This window comes from Phocoena phocoena, chromosome 13 (genome assembly GCF_963924675.1).
Source record: "Phocoena phocoena chromosome 13, mPhoPho1.1, whole genome shotgun sequence".
NCBI classification, from domain to species: domain Eukaryota; kingdom Metazoa; phylum Chordata; class Mammalia; order Artiodactyla; family Phocoenidae; genus Phocoena; species Phocoena phocoena.
In genome coordinates this window covers 65,496,831-65,517,547 of record NC_089231.1, presented here as the reverse complement: position 1 = coordinate 65,517,547, position 20,717 = coordinate 65,496,831, and the positions used below count along the sequence as shown (strand labels likewise).

At 55.1% G+C, this 20,717-nt stretch overlaps 1 protein-coding gene across 2 annotated transcripts in view; it reads left to right on the top strand.

The window, feature by feature from the left end:
- The first annotated feature begins 324 nt into the window (after positions 1–324).
- The window catches only part of BCR (BCR activator of RhoGEF and GTPase), a 98,422-nt gene continuing 78,029 nt past the window's right edge, over positions 325–20,717 (top strand). For both annotated transcript variants that reach the window (XM_065890508.1, XM_065890507.1), the window contains exon 1: positions 325–1,630. In XM_065890508.1, coding sequence (XP_065746580.1) covers positions 325–1,630 — 1,306 coding nt within the window. The remainder of the gene's footprint in view (positions 1,631–20,717) is intronic.

Here is a 20,717-nt window from a genome sequence, read left to right as displayed (position 1 = left end):
GCCTAGCGGAGGTAGCGCCCGCCCGCGCGCGCCGGGAGCCCCGCACACAATAGCGGCGCGCGCAGCCCCGCGCCCTTCCCGCGCGCGCGCGCGCCCGCCCCTCGCCCCGCCCCGCCCCGCGCCGCCCCGCGCGCGGGGAGCCTGGCTGCAGCCTCACCTGCAGCCCGGGAGGGGGCGGGTATTGTTCGCCAGCTGCCGCCACCGCTGCCCCGCCGGGGGCATGGGGGCCGCCCGGCGCCCCTGGCCGGGCCTGGCGAGGCCGCCGCGCAGCCGCTGAGCCGGGCCCCGCGGCAGCCGGGCGGCGCAGGTGAGGCCGGCCGCGCCATGGTGGACCCGGTGGGCTTCGCCGAGGCGTGGAAGGCGCAGTTCCCGGACTCGGAGCCGCCGCGCATGGAGCTGCGCTCGGTGGGCGATATCGAGCAGGAGCTGGATCGCTGCAAGGCCTCCATCCGGCGCCTGGAGCAGGAGGTGAACCAGGAGCGCTTCCGCATGATCTACCTGCAGACACTGCTGGCCAAGGAGAAAAAGAGCTACGACCGACAGCGCTGGGGCTTCCGGCGCGCGGCGCAGCCCCCCGACGGCGCCGCCGAGCCCCGCGCGCCGCGCCCCCAGCCCGCGCCAGCCGACTGCTCAGACCCGCCGCCCGCCGACGAGCCCGAGGCCCGGCTGGACGGGGAGGGCTCCCCGGGCAAGGCCAGACCGGCGGCCACGCGCAGGCCCGGGGCCGCCGCTCCCGCGGACCACGACGACCGCGGGCCCCCCACCAGCGTGGCGGCCCTGCGTTCCAATTTCGAGAGGATCCGCAAGGGCCCCGTCCAGCCGGCGGCGACGGACGCTGAGAAGCCCTTCTATGTGAACGTCGAGTTCCACCACGAGCGCGGCCTGGTGAAGGTCAACGACAAAGACGTGTCGGACCGCATAAGCTCCCTGGGCAGCCAGGCCATGCAGATGGAGCGCAAGAAGTCCCAGCAGGGCGCGGGCCCCGGCCCTGGGGACCCGCCCAGGCCCTCCTACCGCGGGCGCCTCTCCGAGAGCAGCTGCGGCCTCGACGGCGACTTTGAGGACGCGGAGCTGAACCCGCGCTTCCTGAAGGACAACCTGATCAACGCCAATGGCGGCAGCAGGCCCCCCTGGCCGCCCCTGGAGTACCAGCCCTACCAGAGCATCTATGTCGGGGGCATGATGGTGGAAGGGGAGGGCAAGGGCTCGCTCCAGCGCAGCCAGAGCACCTCGGAGCAGGAGAAGCGCCTTACCTGGCCGCGGAGGTCCTACTCCCCTCGGAGCTTTGAGGACAGCGGAGGTGGCTACACCCCGGACTGCAGCTCCAATGAGAACCTCACGTCCAGCGAGGAGGACTTCTCCTCGGGCCAGTCCAGCCGCGTGTCCCCGAGCCCCACTACCTACCGCACGTTCCGGGACAAGAGCCGCTCACCCTCGCAGAACTCGCAGCAATCCTTCGACAGCAGCAGCCCCCCCACGCCCCAGTGTCAGAAGCGGCACCGGCAGGGCCCGGTGGTCGTGTCCGAGGCCACCATCGTGGGCGTCCGCAAGACGGGGCAGATTTGGCCCAGCGATGGGGACAGCTTGTCCAGCAGGCTGCTTCAAGACGGCGCCTTCCATGGAGACGCAGGTGGGTACCTCTACCACCCTGGTGGGCACACCTGCCCCTGGCTGGAAACCACTGAGCAGTAGGGAATGCGGGGAGGAAAAGGTAGATCGTTTTTGGAGTGATTTTCAAATACTGTTGTGGACTGGAAGGATTCTTATTGATTCTGAGCCTGAACAAACTGCATCCCACCTTCCTCCTGAAGGCAGATTCCCAGCGTTTGGAATGGGATTGGGGTGGGAGGGGTGGTGTGTGGGATGGTCGGTGGCTCTTCCTTTGGGTCTAGAGCCTTGTGCTTCTCGCGAGAGTACTCTCTGCGAGTTGGGACCAGGATGCCCTGGGCAGTCATCTCCTTGCCTTCTGATCCCCCGCACCCGAGCAGTAGGGATGGTATAAAGGGTGGGTCATCTCTGCTGCTTGGATGGAGGCTTTTAGCCGGGATTGATCCGTGTCTTGGGCAATCCCCGCCACCTGTCCTCAAGAGTTATATGACACGTTTGGGGAACCCAAGAGGTGCCAGCTGCTCCCAGGCCGTAGGAGTTCACTTGCTAGTCAGAGCAGGTGAAAATACGAATGAAGAGGAAGTGAGGTGACCGACAGTTCTGACTCAGTGGGTCACTGAAGATCCACAGGGTGAAGATTTTAGCCAGGGCTGAAGCAGGGCCACGCCTGTTCTGATCTGCCCAGTTTTGATGAGAGACATCACCCAGCATTACTCACCTCTGTGCGTCTTACCCTAGCTCCATTTTCTGATCCATCAGTGTGCTCTCGCCTCCTCGTCTTCCCTGCCCATTGGTGCTCATTTTGGGCTCCTAGTCCACGGTCTGACTCCTGGCCCTGAGATTAAACCTATGGGAGTTGTGTATATAATACGTGTGCACATCTGAGTACAAATACCGTGAGGCGCAGGGGTGACGGGACTGGGTTTTGAGATCCAGGCACAGTTCGTGATTGGAGTAAGGAGAGGGATTTGGGGTGGGGGGTGGCGGGTGAGGCAGTCGGCAGTCTCTCAGAGTCCTGGTCCCTGTTGGGCTGATCCGGTTTTCTGCTCCATTGATTTTTCTTTCTCTGCTGATGGAGTTGTATGTGCTTCGTTGGTCAGCATCCTCTTGAAACAAGTGAGGCTATTTTTGGCTCTGTGGAGTGGCCTCTTTGCGATCGGTGCCCCGTCCTGTTTGTTTTAGGCACATCTAGTTGCTGACTTCATCTGCTGCTGGGGTGGGCTGTGGTGTGTCGCCGGGATCTGTGCCCTGGCCCAGCCGCATCCCCTGAGTCCCTCGTGGGACGGGTTGGGGGGAGGCTGTAGTATTTAGAAGCCTGCTTTGCAGGCACGTCAGCTCCTCCGGGGTCTGGAGGATTGCCCTGTGGTCGCTGGGCACCAGCCCCGTCTGGCCAGCTGTCGGCCGAGCGAGCCAGCTTGAACTGGTCCTCGGCGCCCGCCAGGGTGTGGGAGAACGTCGTTAATAAAGCAGAAAATGAGACGTTTTCGTGGAGACCTACAACCTGAAACCATGATGTCTTGCTGGGGGAATTCAGAGTCTCCAGGGACCAGGGCCCTGTTGGAGGGAGTGTGTTTCGGGGCCCTCCCTGCGGGCCGTCTCCCCGAGCTCACAGCTCCTCGCCTGCCTCTCAGCCCCTGCACGCAGGAGAACCCGGCTCCGTGGGTGACGCTGGGTAGGTTCCCAGCCGAGGAGTTAATTTGACAGCTTGGACCCCACTCTTAGCACTCTCTGGGTCCTTCTCTGAAAGTCCTCAAGGTCCCACGTTCTCTCTCCTGTTAGGTTTTGAAACTCTTGGTGGTTTTAGCTCCGGGAGCCTGTAAACTCAGTACCCAGCATGCTCCTCTGAGCGTCGTGGCTGGAGGGGAAGGAGAGACCCATGGGCGCGGCCATCTGTCTCTGTCCTGACTGTTTACCCATGTTCTTTAGATGCCTGCTGGCCAGGGCTGCGCCTCTGAAATGTGACAATGAGGAAAATCGCTGTGGGGAGGGAGTGGAAGTCACCGAATTCTCTGACGCAACAGCAGCCACCTACATGGGGGCCCGGCCCTAGTAGCTTCAGAGCCTCTTTACTCCTGTATTTCCGAGTTGAGGGAAGGCGCTGAAATGACCACCAGCCGCTGTGCGCCAGGCATGGTGACAGCATGCTTCAGGCAGGGCCCCCTATGAGCTCTCCATCACCCCACCTGCTCCACATCTGCAGGTAAGGATGCAACCGGGAAGTGGCAGAGCTGGGCCTCCAGGCCCCGGGGGAATGCAGAGCCCGTGTCCTTCCCACTGCCCCACACACATGCCTGAAAAATGCGAGTGGGGGAGTCCAGGGGTCCTTCGAGCTCCGCACACCCAGGGCCCACCGGCTGCGAGCTCTGCTGTGTGTAAGCCTGTCCCTCCTACAGTACGGGCTGCATAGAAGGAGAGAGTGTGGTCCTTGCCCTCTGGGAGCTTAAAAGTTAATGGGAGACAGGAACACACACATCACTTATGTGTTCAGAGGGCGTGCCATCAGGGAAGCTTCCGGAAATAGCCGCATTGGAGAGGGGCCTTGTCTAGGGCAGAGGGTGGGGGCTGCCGTCTGCCCCTGAGGAGCCGTGGAGCAGAGGCTTCTGTGACTCTGGACTGTGCTTTGTCCTTTATTCATTTATTTTGTGGTACTATGTGACGTAACATTTACTGCCTTCACCCACATTAGCCGTTTTTAAGTGCACAGATCAGTGGCATCAAATACGTTCGCGCAGTTGTGCGACCGTCGCCACTGTCCGTCTCCGGGACTTTCCATCTTCCCGAGCTGCGACTCTGTCCCCATCAAACAGCAGTGCCCCCTCCCCCAGCCCCTGGGACCCTCTCCTCTACTTTCCGTCTCTATGATTCCATGACTCTTGGCACCTCGTCACAGGAGTGGAATCACACACATTACGTGTCCCTCCGTGTCTGGCTAATCTCACTTTGCATCATGTCCCCAAATGTCATCCACGTGGTGTCACATCCACGTGTGCGTCTTGAAGGCAGGGATCCCTGGTTCCTTCCTGGGCCTCCCGTGGAGCCCAGTTCAGAGCCATACACACAGCACATCCCCAAGATCCTGTCCTCCTTTCCACAGTCGCGGGGCCAGGTCGGGAAGGTGGGAAGGTGGCTGGTCACTGGGAAGCGTCTTAGCTGTGTCCACCCCTGTCCCTTAAACTCCTTTCGAGGACTTTGGCCACCCTTTCCTGAGAGAGGCCACACAACCAGGGACCTTTCCTCTTTTAGGTCTGAGGCACCCCCAGCCCTGAGTGTCCCTCGTGAGATGGGACCCTGGATCTTGCGTCCCTTCCTGGGCGCTCCTGCAAGTGGCCGCCCTGTTGTTTCACATTGCTGTCAAGCAGGTTAATTTGCTCTTTGGATTCTGGTGACGTGTTATCAGAATGACCACAGCGACGGGCGTGAGTAACTGTGGGGCAGTAAGAGGTCACCCAGGCCTGGCCTGGGCTCCACCGGCATCTTTAGACCAGAGCCTGCCTCCACCTCCAAGTTGAGTGCAGGCTCCTCCCGGGGGACAGAGGCAGAGTCCGAGACCATTTAAATCATCACCAGGGTGGAAACGGAATGTAGATCCAATTTTACAAGGATTCTCCAGCTCAGGAAGGATGACCTTCGTGTTTTGGGAACAGAAGAAAGCATTCTGGACCTTTCACTGAAGAAGGAGCTGGGAGTGTAGATCCGTGTGGGTCCGGGGGTAGGTGACCCCCCATTCCTCCCTGTTGCTTCTGGCTTCAATAGCCGCCTCCCCTCCCTGGCTGGGAATCCCGTGGTCCAGCCTGCCCTGTGGTTTCAGAGGGCTCCACATTCACAGTGAACGGATGGGCATCTTCTCCAGTTGCCAGACAACAGGCCTGAATTTTGACTGAGGCTGCTTTTCAGATCAAGGCTCAGGAGAAGGTGGTGGTGGATTTAATTAACTCTGAACCCCACAGGGGTCTTGACCCCGACTAGAATTATAATCCCTGTGGCTCATGTAGGATTTTTTCCTTATTTTTGAAAAAATGTAATAACTTTAATTAAAATAACTTATTTATGTAACATGTGATAGGTTTTTCTTTATTGTGGTAAAATAAATGTAGCAAAACGTGGCATTTTCACCTTTTTTCCGTGTTCAGTGGCGTTCTGTATATTCATGCTGTTGTGTAACCATAACTGTCTCTAGAACTTTCCATCATTCCTACCAGAAACTCTGTATCCATTATGCAATAACTCACCTTTCCTCCACCCCCAGCCCCTGGCAACCACTGCTGTACTTTCGGTCTGTTTTCCGTGAATTTACTTGTTTCCCGTACCTCACGTGAGTGGAATCATGTAATATTTGTCCTTCTGCGTCTGGCCTGTTTCACTCAGTTAGGGTTTTGAAGTTGCCGGGTAGCATTCATCCTTGACGCCCCATCTCTGGTCCTTCATAGGTGTCTTCTCTTCAGGAAAACACCTGTTAGCCATGGCGATGTTTCCTTGGCTTTCACACCCAGGTGTTTGAAGCAGCCCAGTATGTTAGTGATCTGGGGCAAAATGCCACAGACTGGGGGCTTCAACAACAGAAATCTGTTTTCCCTGCAATTCTGGAGGCTGGGAGTCCAAGGTCAAGCTGCTGGCAGGACTGGTTTCCTCGGAGGCCTCTCCTTGGCTTGTAGACGGTCCTCCCCTTCACATGGTGTTCCCTCTGTGCCCATGGACCCCTGGTGGCTCTGTGTGTGTCTAAAATCTCCTCTTCTTATAAGGACATGATTCAGATTGGATAGACCCCACCCTGATGACCCCATTGTAACTGAATCACCTCTTGAGAAACTCATCTCCAAATACAGTCACGTTCTGAGGTGCTGGAGGCTAGGACCTCGGCGGGTGAATTTTGGGGGGACACAGTTTGGCCCCCAGGACTCAGTGAGTCCCTGATTGGGCAGCAGAGAGATGGTGTGTGTGTTGTGCTCACCAGCCGGGTTTCAGGAGGAGTTCAGGTGGAGCATCTTGCAGTGCTGGGCAGCCTGGTGGGCCAAGACCACCCGGCCGGGTGTCAGGAGAGCTGCGTCCCAACACTTCACGTGGCCACATCTCTCTCCTCATCTGAAACGTCAGGGGTTGGACCCTGTTGTTGCTAAGATCCTTTCCTTCCATTCTTTATTTTTTCTTTTCTTTTCTTTCTTTCTTTCTTTTTTTTTTTTTTTTTTGGCCTCGCAGCTTGTGGGACCTTAATTCCTGGACCAGGGATTGAACCTGGGGCCACGGTAGTGAAAGTGCTGAGTCCTAACCACTGGACCGCCAAGGAAGTCCCTTTAACGTTTTTTCTTTAAAATTTATTAACACAATTTTTCCACGTCTTTCTTCTTTACTCTGGTTTGTACCTACATTTCCTTTACTAAGGTAACCACTTGTCCCCCGTTCAGGCACTCAGAGGTATTTATTGAGCATCTACTAAGTGCCAGGCACTGTCTCCTGGAAATTCTCTCTTGCCTTTATTCACGGGTTTGTGGAAAGGCTTCTTTCCATGCGCCTTGCCTTTAAAAAACCAGCGCAGACAAACAAAACCTTCGTAATGTCCTTGCGTCTTCCCTGACTGTGTATCTTTCTTTAGCTGTATGTTTGCAGCTATTTCCTGTGAATCCTGTGTCTGTCCGGCTTCCTTCTTCAGGGTGGTGAGATCCTCTAGACAGAGACCTACCTTGGTGTCTGTGTCTTGGGTGCTGTGGTGTTTGTGGGTCACGGATGGAATGAGACCCCCATCTCTGAGGTTTCTGTTTGGTCCGGCCCCTCCTTGTTCGAGCCCCACTCTGCTTTCCCCCATCTAATAATCGGCATTGATTTTGGGGGGCCTGACGACACAGGTGCCCCAGAAAGGAAGCTTGTTAGCTTTGGAGATGTCCTGGAGGTTATTTTTCCTTCTTTGCTGAGGTTTGGACTCCTCTCAGTCAATCCCAAGAGCTTCCTGAATCCCTGGCCTGGGGCCTGCTAATCATCTGTCTTGGATTCTGGTGCCCCCTGGCCACTGCCACCTTGCAAAACGGGGACGTGGCGGTGGCAGTGCCCCGGGGAGACGCGCCTGCCAAGATGGGGCGGGCGGGGACTGCGATGCCTGACTTGGGAAGTAAACACGACTTTGGTGGAGGCTGTTTCTCGTGCCCTCGGAACATTCTTGTGAAGTGGCTGGAGTCAGGTTGGGTCTGAGGGGGTGTGAGACACACATACCCGCCCAAGGTCAGGCCGTTGGTGGAGGGGCTGGTGCTGTCCTCTCTCCTAGGCTGGGGGGTGATGCCTGTTGCATGAGAGTGGGCACCGAGTGACCTCCCAGAGGTGGAGGGGACCTGATCAGTTGTTTGGCAAACAAAAAAAACCTCCCGGAAAGTGTTGTAACCCTGTACATCCACCTGGGGCACCTGGCTCAGATTCCTTCAGCAGGTCAGGTGGCAAAGCGCCCAAGAGGACAGACGTGTTGGAAGGATGCTGCCTGTCCATCTGCCTTTTCCCTTCAGCAGTCAGGGCACTGGGGCAGGGTCATGGTGCTGACAGGCTCTGCTGTGGGCAGTCCTGGGAGGTGCGGAGAGGCAGGGGCTGTCTGGGAAAAGGTGACAGAGGTGGCCGGCCGTGTGCACAGAGGGGTCAGCGCATGGCCCAGGGAGCACTAGGAAGGAGCTGTCAGTGGCTGGGAGACCGTGTGGAGACACTGGAGGGAGCAGGAGGGCCCTGCTGCCCCAGCTGCCTGGGGAGCCGGGCCGGCAGAGCCGGGGGCGAGCAGTCCCAGGGCATCCTCCCAGGTGACTCTGTTGGCATAAGAAGGGCTTTGAAGATTTGCTTCCTTTTACAGGCCTGACCTGCTCCCTTTAAAAAATGCTGCCGGGAGGCTTCCCTGGTGGAGCAGTGGTTAAGAATCCACCTGCCAGTGCAGGGGACACGGGTTCGATCCCTGGTCCGGGAAGATCCCACATGCCACGGAGCAGCTAAGCCCGTGTGCCACAACTACTGAGCCTGCGCTCTAGAGCCTGTGTGCCACAACTACTGAAGCCCGCATGCCTAGAGCCCGTGCTCCGCAACAAGAGAAGCCACCACAATGAGAAGCCCGCGCACCGCAACGAAGAGCAGCCCCCACTCGCTGCAACTAGAGAAAGCCCGCGTGCAGCAATAGAGACCCAACACACACACACACACACACACACACACACACACACACACACACACACACACACACAGAATGCTGCCGGGGTTAGTCGGTCTGCCAGGGGAGCAGGAAGAGATCGTCTGCGGGTAACACATGTACACATACCAAGGGTAGCCTTCTGGAACAGATGTCCACATAGTCTGGGGAAAGAATGCAGACCTTGGGACTTCCCTACTGGCACAGTGGTTAAGAATCTGCCTGCCAATGAGCGGACACGGGTTCAAGCCCTGGTCGGGGAACATCCCACATGCCGCAGCAATGAGAAGCCTGCACACGGCAATGAAGAGTAGCCCCCGCCCTCCGAAACTAGAAAAAGCCCACGTGCAGCAGCAAAGACCCAACGCAGCCGAAAACAAATAATAAAATAAAAAATAAAATAATTCAAAATAAATAAATAAATAAAATTAAAAAAAAAAAAAAAAAAAAAAAAGAATGCAGACCTTGAAGGTAGGAGAGCTGGACATGCCTGAGATCCAGCATGTGGCTTTTGTGCAGGGACTTGGTTCTGTCAGCTGGAGAGGACGCCCCCTCCTTGGGGGCTTGGTGGGCGCCTGAGTGCCCAGGATGGTGGCCCCTGGGATCTGGCCCCCTCTCTGTTCTCACAGAGTCACCCCCTCAGGCATCTAATGTCAGTTGATTGAACACCACTTAGCAAGCGATTTTAAAGGAGAAATGCATAATTCAGTAGGTGCAGGCCTTTTCACCCACTGGGCTCAGCTCCAGGAGGACCCCGGGGTCTGCTGGGCCCTTCATCCCCCTCTGTTCCCTCTCCTAATGTGTCCTCCTGGGCTGAGTGGTCTTAAAGGTACAGTATGTGTGTATTTTTCTGCATCGTGGCCCCAAAGGAGAGCCAGCTGCTTCACCTAGTGGGCTGTTCTGTCGTCCCAGGGCACCTGGGGCCGCGCACGCCCCTGTGGGGTGGAATGGGGTCTCTTGCAGTGTTCCTGGGGGCCTGGGAAGCTAGGAGCTGCAGGGAGAGAGAGACGGCTTGATCTTTCTCATAGGGCCCCCCCACCCCCAAGTTTATAGAGGGAAAGCTTAGAACCACTTGGTCCTCGTTTCTAGTGATTGTGAGGCCAAAAGAGAGAAAGTAAGAACCACAGACTTTCTTCAGTGAGAAACAGAGGAGGAAGACAGGAAACCACGAGAGTGGCTCATGCTCGGTGCACTCAGGCCGCTGTGCGGGCTGCCCAGGGCTCCGCCAAGCAGAGGGTGCTGCCCTGGGTCGTGTGGAGGGGACACAGGACAGCTGGGCCCCACGTGGCATCTGAACCGTGTTCAGTGTCCAGCTCAGCTACATCAAGTATTGGGTTGGCCAGAAAGTTCATTCGGGTTTTCCATACCATCGTAAGGAGAAACCCAAACGAACTTATCGGCCAACCCAATACATTCACATTGTCGTGCCACCGTCACCACCACCGTCTCCAGAACCTTTTCCCAAAACGAGACTCTGTCCCCATCAAGCAGTAACTCGCCCCTCCCCCTCCCTAGCCCCTGGCACCCCCAGTGACCCGCCGTCTGTGGATCTGCTGTGGGGCGTCTCGGAAGTGGACTCACATGGCCCTTGTCCTCTTGCGTCTGGCTTGTCTCACTCAGCGTGATGTCTTCACCGTTCCTCCCTCAGACCTCGGTGGTGGTTGGACAAGCAGGACCACGACCAGGCCAAGCTGAACGAGGCCTCTGCTCAGTGGGGAGGCACATGGTGCTTGCGGAGCGGGCTGCGTCTCGCACAGCACCGTCCCTCACAGGGGTCCCTGAGGAGGAGCGGCAGGGATCCCCATAGCTGAGCTGTCTGAGGCTTTAGGTGAGGAGCTGGGGGAACCTGCAGGCTCGTGGTTGGATAGATGGGGCAGTCTTCATCCCTGGCCCTCCCCAATCTCGTGGAGTGGCTGTGCTGTGAGTGGGGACGTGCAGGCTGGGCCAGCCACGCCGGTGCCCCCCTCTCCTGTCCTCTCCGAGGCGCGGGGGTCCCCGTGCTGGGCTCAGAGCCGTTGTCCAATTGACTGGAAGGCCCTGCGATGTGACCTGTGAACTCTTAGGTGATGCACGGCATGGCGGCTCAGCCTCTGGGTGTGTGTGCAAGCCGGCACGTGCAAAAGCAGGATTCGTATCTGCTCAAATCTTAGACCAAAAAATGTAACTCACTTATGAATGTTGACTTCTGAAAGCTTTCCACTTTCTCCCCTAGGAACATGGGTGGAAGTGTCTGCTTTGGGGCCCCGTGGGGTGACGGGGATGGTCTGGATCCGAGACCGCCATGCCTGTGGGCGCCCGCTGGGAGGCCCTGTGGGATAGCATCTTGCTGGGGGCAGTCGGACGGGCCCCCTTGCCTCCCCCTCCCAGGCACCTGGGCAGCCGCTGTCAGAATTCGGCTCTGAAACTCCGTGTGATGATAAACATCAGGCTGGGTGCCCCTCCCGTGGTATTTTGTCAGCACCCAGATGGTGCAAGTCGCTCTAGAGCAGACTTTTCTCTGCGGAGGGGCCAGCAAGACTCCAGAAGGCGGGGTGGGGAAGTATTGGAGACCCGGTCCCCACACTGCTTGTCACCTCCCAGCTTCCCCTGCCCCGTGGGCCCTGTGCTGTTAATCCCTGCTATGTCTGCAGTCTTGGGGTGCAGAAACCCCGGCAGGGTAGCAGGGAAAGTCAGAGGGCTGACACCCGGCTGCTGGCTGCCTGGGAGAGGCCCTTAATTCTAACCGCTCGGCTGGGACACTGATTCCGTAGGTGGCAGGTGGGAAACCATCCCAGTCGGCTCATGCGGTGCGGCAGGCAGGGGCATGGCTGCCAGAGCCTGAGTGCCCTGCTGGGCGCCCCAAGAGTAGGGGCGACGTCTGGGAGGAGAACAGAACGTGTCCGTCTCTCTCTGTCTCTCCCTCCTAATCTCTCTCTCTCCCTCTCCCCACTTTCTCTCTGGCCCCAAAGCACTTGGCCCCCTCAAGTATGTGAGTGGATCAGAGCCGTTCCTAAGGGAGGAGAGTCACTTTATGTTTATTGAATTCCAAGGCAGGCATGATGGGGCATGACAGTAAATAAGACCTTGGACATCAAAGGCCAAGACGAGGCTTTCTTGGGGGAGCTCCCTCTGTCATCAGGGACACGCATGCCGGCCCCATAGGGCTCGGGGGCGTGCAGACCAGGCAGGAGAAGCGGGTCAGGACCCTTGTACTGTCCCTTGGCTTTTCACTTTCACAGCTATTTTCAGGGGGCTTTCTAAAGGCTGGGCTGGGCTGTGGTTCACTTGGGAAGGGTTCATTTGACTGGGGCCTCCTATGGGTCAGCGGGACAGCACGTGACATCTAGGGGCCCAGGTCCTTCCTGGTGTCCTTGGACGTGTCCAGGCTGTAGCTTTACTCTGCTCGGTGCCACTGAGCCCAAAGACTCAGCAGGAACTGGGGGGGCATTTGACCTGGTGGAGATTGAAGGCAGTGTCTCTGTCCTGGTTGCCCACATGGACCGCCTCTGCTGTAGTTAGAAAAATCACACACATCCCCACAGCTGGTCACTCCTGGCAAGTCTGATTTGTGAGGTTCTTCTTGTTTTTGTTTATCAGTGTCAGTTTCCCTGGGTCAGCAGTCCAGCATGGCTTAGCTGGGTCTTCTGCTCAGGGTCTCCAAAGTCTGCAAAGTGTCGGCAGGGGCCGCATTCCCATCTGGAGCTCCACATCCCCTCACCAGCCCAGGTTGTTGGCAGAATCAGTTCCTGGTGGTTGTAGGACTGAGGTCCCTGTTTTCTTGCTGCCTGTTGGTGGCTCCCAGTTCCCAGAGGCATCCACTCTTCATCAACACTTTCTACACGGATATCTGATTTCCTCTTCCGAGCCAACCTGGATTTCTGGGAATCTCCCTGGGTGATCTCCTCTGCAGCCAGGCTTGAGAATTTGTCTACCTCCAGAGTCCATGAGCACTAGCTATGTGTCTTGAACAGTCATCATGTGGAAGAGGGAGTAGATTTCTTTAGGGTCATACCTGGGAGGCTGGTCTGTTACTAATGGTTAGAAGCTTCAGGGAAACACATTTCTGCTCAGTGTTAAGGGAGGTTTTCTTTTCTTCCCGACTTTACATAAAATCATATCTCTGATTATTTTATGTAGCTGAGATCTAGCTGCACTTGGGGTCCTGCTTTTGTCAATTAGCGTGAGCATTTTCTTGTTTTACTCAATATTTTGTAAACGTTATTTTTAAAGTCTACATTATTACTTTGTAATAGAGTTATAGCTTAATTGATCTAATTTTAATGAATTTTGTTGACACAACGTTTATTAAATGTAGCTTGTTATTATAATGTTTCAGCGAGCATTTTTTTTAAATGAAGCTTTATTGAGATATAATTCACGTACCATACAATTTGCCCATTTAGAATGTACAATTTGATGGGTTTTGGTATATTGCATTATTAACTTTTTAAAATTATGTTTTTGTGTGTGTATGTATATATAAGAGTAAAACTTACCATTTTAAGCATTTTTTAGTCCATAGATCAGTGATAGTAAGCACATTACATTGTGTTTAGCCATCACCACCATCATCTCCAGAATTCTTTTCATCTTGCAAAACTGAAATCTGCGTCCTTTAAGCAATAACGCCCCCTCCCTCCCCCGGCCCCTGGCACCACCATCCACTTTCTGTCTCTGAATTTGACTGCTACAGGGACCTCACAGAAGTGGACTCAAACAGTATTACTGTAAACGTCTTATTTCATTGAGCATAATGTCTTCGAGGTTCATCCACGTTGTAGCATGTGTCAGAGTTTCCTCCTTTTTTAAGGCTAGATACTTATCCCATTGTTTTGTACTTAAACCACGTTTTGTTTTAAGTACAATTCAGTGACATTCATTAGTCAGTGAGCATCTCGTCTTTTTACATGTGCTTCCATTTGCATTTCCGCTCCCTCCTTGAGGGTGAGCATCTGTCAGTGGATTTAGTCGGGGTGTGGGTGGTTTTAAGACACTTGATATCTGCCACCAAATTACCTTCCAGAAACGCTGTTCCAGTTTGCCCGTGGTTCTGCAGTGCATCTTCTGCTGTCCTCTGGCCTCTTTCTTGCCAAGCTGGGTCTCACCATAACTCCTGATTCCCGGGTGCTCCCTAAGCATTCTGGATCAAGAGAGGCTCAGAGCTGGGACCACGCCAGTCCTGTCTCTCATTTGGGAAGATCTCTGAGGCTACCAGCTATGTGACAGTCCTTTGTCAGCTCCGTAGTCCTTGGCAGGGAAGGAACTCACTGTCTCCTTGTTTAGCATAGAAGCTGCTATCTTATTGCTGCTCTGGGCTGCTTGTAATTGAAACCAAAAAGCACTTCAGCCTCCCTTGCATGCATCCAGGCCGTGGATTGAGTCAGCTAGACAGCACTGTCCAGTTAGTTCTGGCCCTTGGAGTTCCTACCTGCCTTAAGGGAAGCTCCAAGGAAGCCAAACACTGTGATGAAAAGGGATTTTACAGAAGGTAGTATGTGGTTGCAGTCAGGCTGCAGAAGCTGGGCCAGGGCAGCAGGACGCTGTTGGGCTTGTCAGGTCAAACACCTCCCTGTGCCTGAGGACTTGGAGCCTGTAGGCTGTGTGGTTGTGTAGGCTGTGTGGTTGTGTAGGCTGTGTGGCTGTGTAGGTTGTGTGGTTGTGTAGGCTGTGGTTGTGTAGGCTGTGTGGTTGTGTAGGCTGTGGTTGTGTAGGCTGTGTAGGTTGTGTGGTTGTGTAGGCTGTGTGGTTGTGTAGGCTGTGTGGTTGTATAGGCTGTGTAGGTTGTGTGGTTCTGTAGGCTGTGTGGTTGTGTAGGCTGTGTGGTTGTGTAGGCTGTGTGGTTGTGTAGGCTGTGGTTGTATAGGCTGTGGTTGTGTAGGCTGTGTGGTTGTGTAGGCTGTGTAGGTTGTGTGGTTGTGTAGGCTGTGTGGTTGTGTAGGTTGTGTGGTTGTGTAGGCTGTGTGGTTGTGTAGGCTGTGTGGTTGTGTAGGCTGTGTGGTTGTGTAGTTTGTGGTTGTGTGGTTGTGTAGGCTGTGTGGTTGTGTAGTTTGTGGTTGTGTAGGCTGTGGTTGTGTAGGCTGTGTGGTTGTGTAGGCTGTGGTTGTGTAGGCTGTGTGGTTGTGTAGGCTGTGGTTGTGTAGGCTGTGTGGTTGTGTAGGTTGTGTGGTTGTGTAGGCTGTGGTTGTGTAGGCTGTGTGGTTGTGTAGGCTGTGGTTGTGTAGGCTGTGTAGGTTGTGTGGTTGTGTAGGCTGTGTGGTTGTGTAGGCTGTGTGGTTGTGTAGGCTGTGTGGTTGTGTGGTTGTGTAGGCTGTGTGGTTGTGTAGGCTGTGTAAGTCGTGTGGTTGTGTAGGCTGTGTAAGTCGTGTGGTTGTGTAGGCTGTGGTTGTGTAGGCTGTGTGATTGTGTCGTTGTGTAGGCTGTGGTTGTGTAGGCTGTGTGGTTGTGTAGGCTGTGTGGTTGTGTGGTTGTGTAGGCTGTGTGGTTGTGTAGGTTGTGTGGTTGTGTAGGCTGTGGTTGTGTAGTCTGTGTGGTTGTGTAGGCTGTGGTTGTGTAGGCTGTGTGGTTGTGTAGGCTGTGTGGTTGTGTAGGCTGTGTGGCTGTGTAGGTTGTGTGGTTGTGTAGGCTGTGGTTGTGTAGGCTGTGTGGTTGTGTAGGCTGTGGTTGTGTAGGCTGTGTAGGTTGTGTGGTTGTGTAGGCTGTGTGGTTGTGTAGGCTGTGTGGTTGTATAGGCTGTGTAGGCTGTGTGGTTCTGTAGGCTGTGTGGTTGTGTAGGCTGTGTGGTTGTGTAGGCTGTGGTTGTGTAGGCTGTGGTTGTGTAGGCTGTGTGGTTGTGTAGGCTGTGTAGGTTGTGTGGTTGTGTAGGCTGTGTGGTTGTGTAGGCTGTGTGGTTGTGTAGGTTGTGGTTGTGTAGGCTGTGTGGTTGTGTAGGCTGTGTGGTTGTGTAGGCTGTGTGGTTGTGTAGGTTGTGTGGTTGTGTAGGCTGTGGTTGTGTAGGCTGTGTGGTTGTGTAGGCTGTGGTTGTGTAGGCTGTGTAGGTTGTGTGGTTGTGTAGGCTGTGTGGTTGTGTAGGCTGTGTGGTTGTGTAGGCTGTGTGGTTGTGTGGTTGTGTAGGCTGTGTGGTTGTGTAGGCTGTGTAAGTCGTGTGGTTGTGTAGGCTGTGTAAGTCGTGTGGTTGTGTAGGCTGTGGTTGTGTAGGCTGTGTGGTTGTGTCGTTGTGTAGGCTGTGGTTGTGTAGGCTGTGTGGTTGTGTAGGCTGTGTGGTTGTGTAGGCTGTGTGGTTGTGTAGGCTGTGGTTGTGTAGGTTGTGTGGTTGTGTAGGCTGTGGTTGTGTAGTCTGTGTGGTTGTGTAGGCTGTGGTTGTGTAGGCTGTGTGGTTGTGTAGGCTGTGGTTGTGTAGGCTGTGTGGTTGTGTAGGTTGTGTGGTTGTGTAGGCTGTGTGGTTGTGTAGGTTGTGTGGTTGTGTAGGCTGTGTGGTTGTGTAGGTTGTGTGGTTGTGTAGGCTGTGGTTGTGTAGGCTGTGTGGTTGTGTAGGCTGTGGTTGTGTAGGCTGTGGTTGTGTAGGCTGTGTGGTTGTGTAGGTTGTGTGGTTGTGTAGGCTATGTGGTTGTGTAGGCTGTGTGGTTGTGTAGGCTGTAGGCGGGGCAGGTACATACGGGAAGGTCATATATGGAGGGTGGGCAACGTGGTATAATGGCCTTGGGGAGGAAAGGGGAGGGATGGACTCTTTTCCATGCTGGTGAGTTGTCTTACACTGCAGATGATCTGTCTTATATTTAAGTGCTCGCTGCAGCTGGGAGCCAGCGCTTCTGGAGTTTTAACCATCATAGCTTGTGAGCTGTAGAGCTGGGGCTCTCACTTGCTCCCTCTTCTCTCTGTTGCCTGTCTTGGCTGTGCCGTCAGCAGCTGTTCTGATTCTGAATAAATCACTTAAACCCTGTGGGCCCCTGACTTCCCCCCACCCCCCACCCCATAAATGAGGAAGCTGCACGGTAGCATCTTTAAGATCTCTTTAGTTTTGTGACTCCAAATAAAATGAAGTCATGTTGCTCTGAGTTGCCAGCAAGTCACTTGGAAAACCTTACTGGCGGGTGTCCCGAAGCAGTCTTCCCGTAAGACCCCAGTTGGGCCTGGCTGCCTGCAGTGATGGGTCCAGGGAGCCCGCGGTGGGCCAGGGGGTGGATTTGGCTCTGCATGTACACTTAATGGGAACCAGGATGCTCCTTTGCTGGTTGATTTATCTCCCTTACTGCCCACTGGCCAGCCCTAGGGTCGGCCCCCAGGGCGGGCACAGATGCTCAGGCTGTGCAGGTGTCACCCGCGTGGCGTGCTGAAAGGCATAGCGTGGACAGCTGGGGGGGCCCAGCCTCAACGTGAGAGAGGGTGAGGGCAGCGTGGAGGGCGTCTGCCGGGGCAGAGGTGGTAGTATCCAGGCAGGTGGTTGGCAGCGGGAAGCCTGGAGGTGCCAACTGGTGTCTTGCCAGCCAGAGCACAACCCTGCGTGGTCAGGAACGCTTGTGCTGAGGCCAGCCCTGAGACAGCGGGGCTTGCATGCAAGGCTCTACCTGCCACATCTCTGTGCCCTGGAGTTGGGGGACTTTTGGTACCTTGGGGCCATTGTTTTCATGCATCACAGATGGCCAGTCCTCAAGCAGCCTGCTGCCTCCCGGGCCCCACCCGGGATCAGAGTCTGAGGGGAAGCTCTCTGGGAGCATCCTCAGTGTCTGCCAGAGCAAGGACTGTCTTGTGCCCGGGCTGGCCAGCCCCGGGGATGGGTTGGTCAGTCTGGAGGACACGAGGAGGAGAAGGAGACTGCGCTGACCGTCTGCACTGCCGTGGGGCTCAGATGCCTCAGCAGGAGTCCGTGCTTTCCTTCAGGACTTCTTGTTTGGTGAGCTCGACTGGGACTCCCAGGGACCCCCAGAGTGGCTGGCATTCCCTCTCTGGCGGTCTTGCAGGAGAGAGGACCCCTCCTTTTACTGGAACTTTGCACTTGGGTTTGGCTTTACGCTTTGTAATAGAATCCCGTGTGCCTTCTGGGATCTGAGCCCCACTCCACCCTGCAGAGAGCTGGGTGGTACCCGCCATTGGCAGAAGCTTAGACCGGTCAGAAGGTTCCATGGCAGAGCCTGGATTTGAACCAAGCGTGGTTACGTGAGCCTCTGCTCTTCACTGCGATATTGGGGTGGCCAACCTTTCCTTAAAGGGCCAGATAAGAGCTAATTTAGGCTTTGTGGCTGAGAGGCAAAATTGAGACTATTAGGAAGGTACTTATATAACCACTTAAAATGTAATTGCTTAAAAATCGTTATAAGATCCATTCTCCGATCCTGGGTCACACAAACGGGTAGTGACAGGCTGGGTTTGGCCCGTGGGCCGGAGCTTGCTGACTGCTGTCCTGCAGTGCGCTGTCTCCTGATTCCTGGTGATTGTGAAATGAGATGACGGAGCCGCGGGCGGGTGTCTCTCCTCTGTGCTCGGGAGCCCTTGTGAGGCAGGTAGGGTCAGTCCTCCTGTCCCTGTGAGGCCTCCTTCCTGCAGGAAGTTGCGGGGGTGGGAAGCAGGGGTGGGGAGCGGTCACCAACAGCTCCCTGTCTCTCCCCTGCATCCTGCTGCTTCCGAATGTTTATCCCCCGAAACCAGGCTGCCCGTGGGTTCGTGAGGGTTGAAGCTGGGTGATGGGAATGGTATTCGTGATACTGTGCTCTCAATTTTTTATGTGCTGGAAATTTCCTGTAATAAAAAGTTAAGAAAATAGTCATTTATTGATCAAAGTTACAGAAGAGAACCCTCCACCTTGAGAGAACAGGGTGTTGGAATCCTGAATCTTTCTCAAGCTCCAAATATGTGTGAGTCGAATCTAACTCATCTGCTCCCTAGTAGCAGATGTTCCGGGAAAGCCAAGCTGTACTTGAGCCACTCCATCTATCATCCATCCCTCCATCCATCCATCCCTCCATCCATCATCCATCCCTCCATCCATCATCCATCCCTCCATCCACCATCCGTCCCTCCATCCATCATCCATCTCTCCATCCATCCAACCATCTGCCTTAGTCCATTCGGGCTGCTATACCAGAGTACCATAGACTGGGTGGTTTATAAACAACAGAAATGTATTTCTTGGAGGCTGAAAGTCCAAGACGAGGGTGCCAGGAGATTCAGCATCTGGTGAAGGTCCACTACTTCCCAGTTCATAGATGGCTGTCTTCTCACTGTGTCCTCACATGGCAGAAAAAGTGGTGGATTTCTCTGGGGTCTCTTTTATAAGGGCACTAATCCCATTCATGAAGGTTCCACCCTCATGACTGAATCACCTCCAAAGGCACCCTCTCCTAACACCATCGCACGGGGGATTAGGTTCTGACATACAGATTTTAGGGGGACACAAATATTTATTCCATAGCTCCATCCATCATCCATCCATCATCCTTCTACCATCCAAATATCCATCCATCCATTTACTCATCATCCATCCATCTGTCATCCAACCATCCACCTATTTGTTCATCTGAAGTTTGTGTAGCACCTGCTGGGGTCCAGACTCCATGCTTAGGCCTCGACACAGTCCATGACCCCAGGGAGCTCATAGACATTGATAAATGGGGGCTGCAATGGAGGTCAGTACCAGGTGGGCACCAAGAAGGGGTATCTCTGCTGGGTTAGCTCACAGAGGGCATCACGGAGGGAGCGGCCAATTGTTTGGATCTTGAACGGACCCCACTGAAAAGGAGAGTGTTAGGCCATTGTGGGGGATGGGGAGAGGGGGCATTTCAGATGGAGGCAGCCTGTGCACAGAGGCCTGGAGGAGTGGGACAGCAGGGTTCTGCAAGGCTTGGGACAGCTGGAGCATGGCTTTGGGATGAGGGACTGGCTGGCGATGAGGTGGGGAGATCTGGTGTGCCTCCCACCCTGGGCCAGAGAAACCCCCCAGTGACGCCTGCATGAAAGATGGGGTGAGTATGGGGTGGGAGAGCCACCCTGCAGCCACGGGCCTTGCTCGGTGCCCCGCCCGGGCCACTGTGGGTTCCGGGGCCCCTTCTGGACAGAACTCCTCCTCAGCTGGGCGGCTGCCAGCCTCGCTTGGGCCGAGCAGGTGTGACTTACCTGCACTCACCTTTGCTTTGACTTCTTGGCTCACGGACTCCTGTTGGGGAGCAGCGGTCCAGACAGTGTGGAGTTTTGTGTCTGCCTGCAGAGCAGACGCGCTGGAACCTCAGCGTTGGTGGACCTTTGCGCTTCACTTGGCTCCTCCGGGCCGGGGTGGGGCGGCTGTCTGCACACCTGCGGCTGGAAGGGCAGAGACAAGCAGCCCTTTCTCCTCCAGGGCCCCCCCTCCCCGCCTGGCGTGTGTCTGCGTGGCGTGGCGGGTCTGTGGCTGCATGAAGGCCATGGCTGGGGCTGCGATGCCAGGACCTCGCGGTCACTTAGGACAGTGGGAAAGAGTCGTTGGGGTTTGTTTGTTTGTTTAATTGTGGTAGAATACACATAACATAAAATTGACTGTGTTAACCATTTCTAAGCGCACAGCTCAGTGGCATTAAGTATATTCATGCTTAATTCGTGCAACCGTCTCCACCATCCGCCTCCAGAACTTTTCATCTTCCCGAACGGAAGCTCTGTCCCCATTAACACTAATGCCTCCTGCCCCCCAAACTCCCTCCCCCGGCCCCTTTCAGTTTCCATGCATCTGACTCCTCTAGAGACCTCATGTGAGTGGAATCCTACAGTATTTGTCATTTTGTCCTGAGTATAATGTCCTTGAGGCTCATCCATGTTGTTGCATGTGTCAGAATTTCCTTCCTTTTGAAGGCTGAATTTTATATATTCCATTGTATGGATGGAGCACATTTTGTTTATCCATTCATCTGTGGATGGATACTTGGGTTGCCTCCACTTTTTGGCTGTTGTGAAATCATGCTGCCGTGAACATGAGTCTCCAAATTCAGTAGTCTTTTTTTTTTTTTTTAGCATCAGAATTGTACATTTGTTT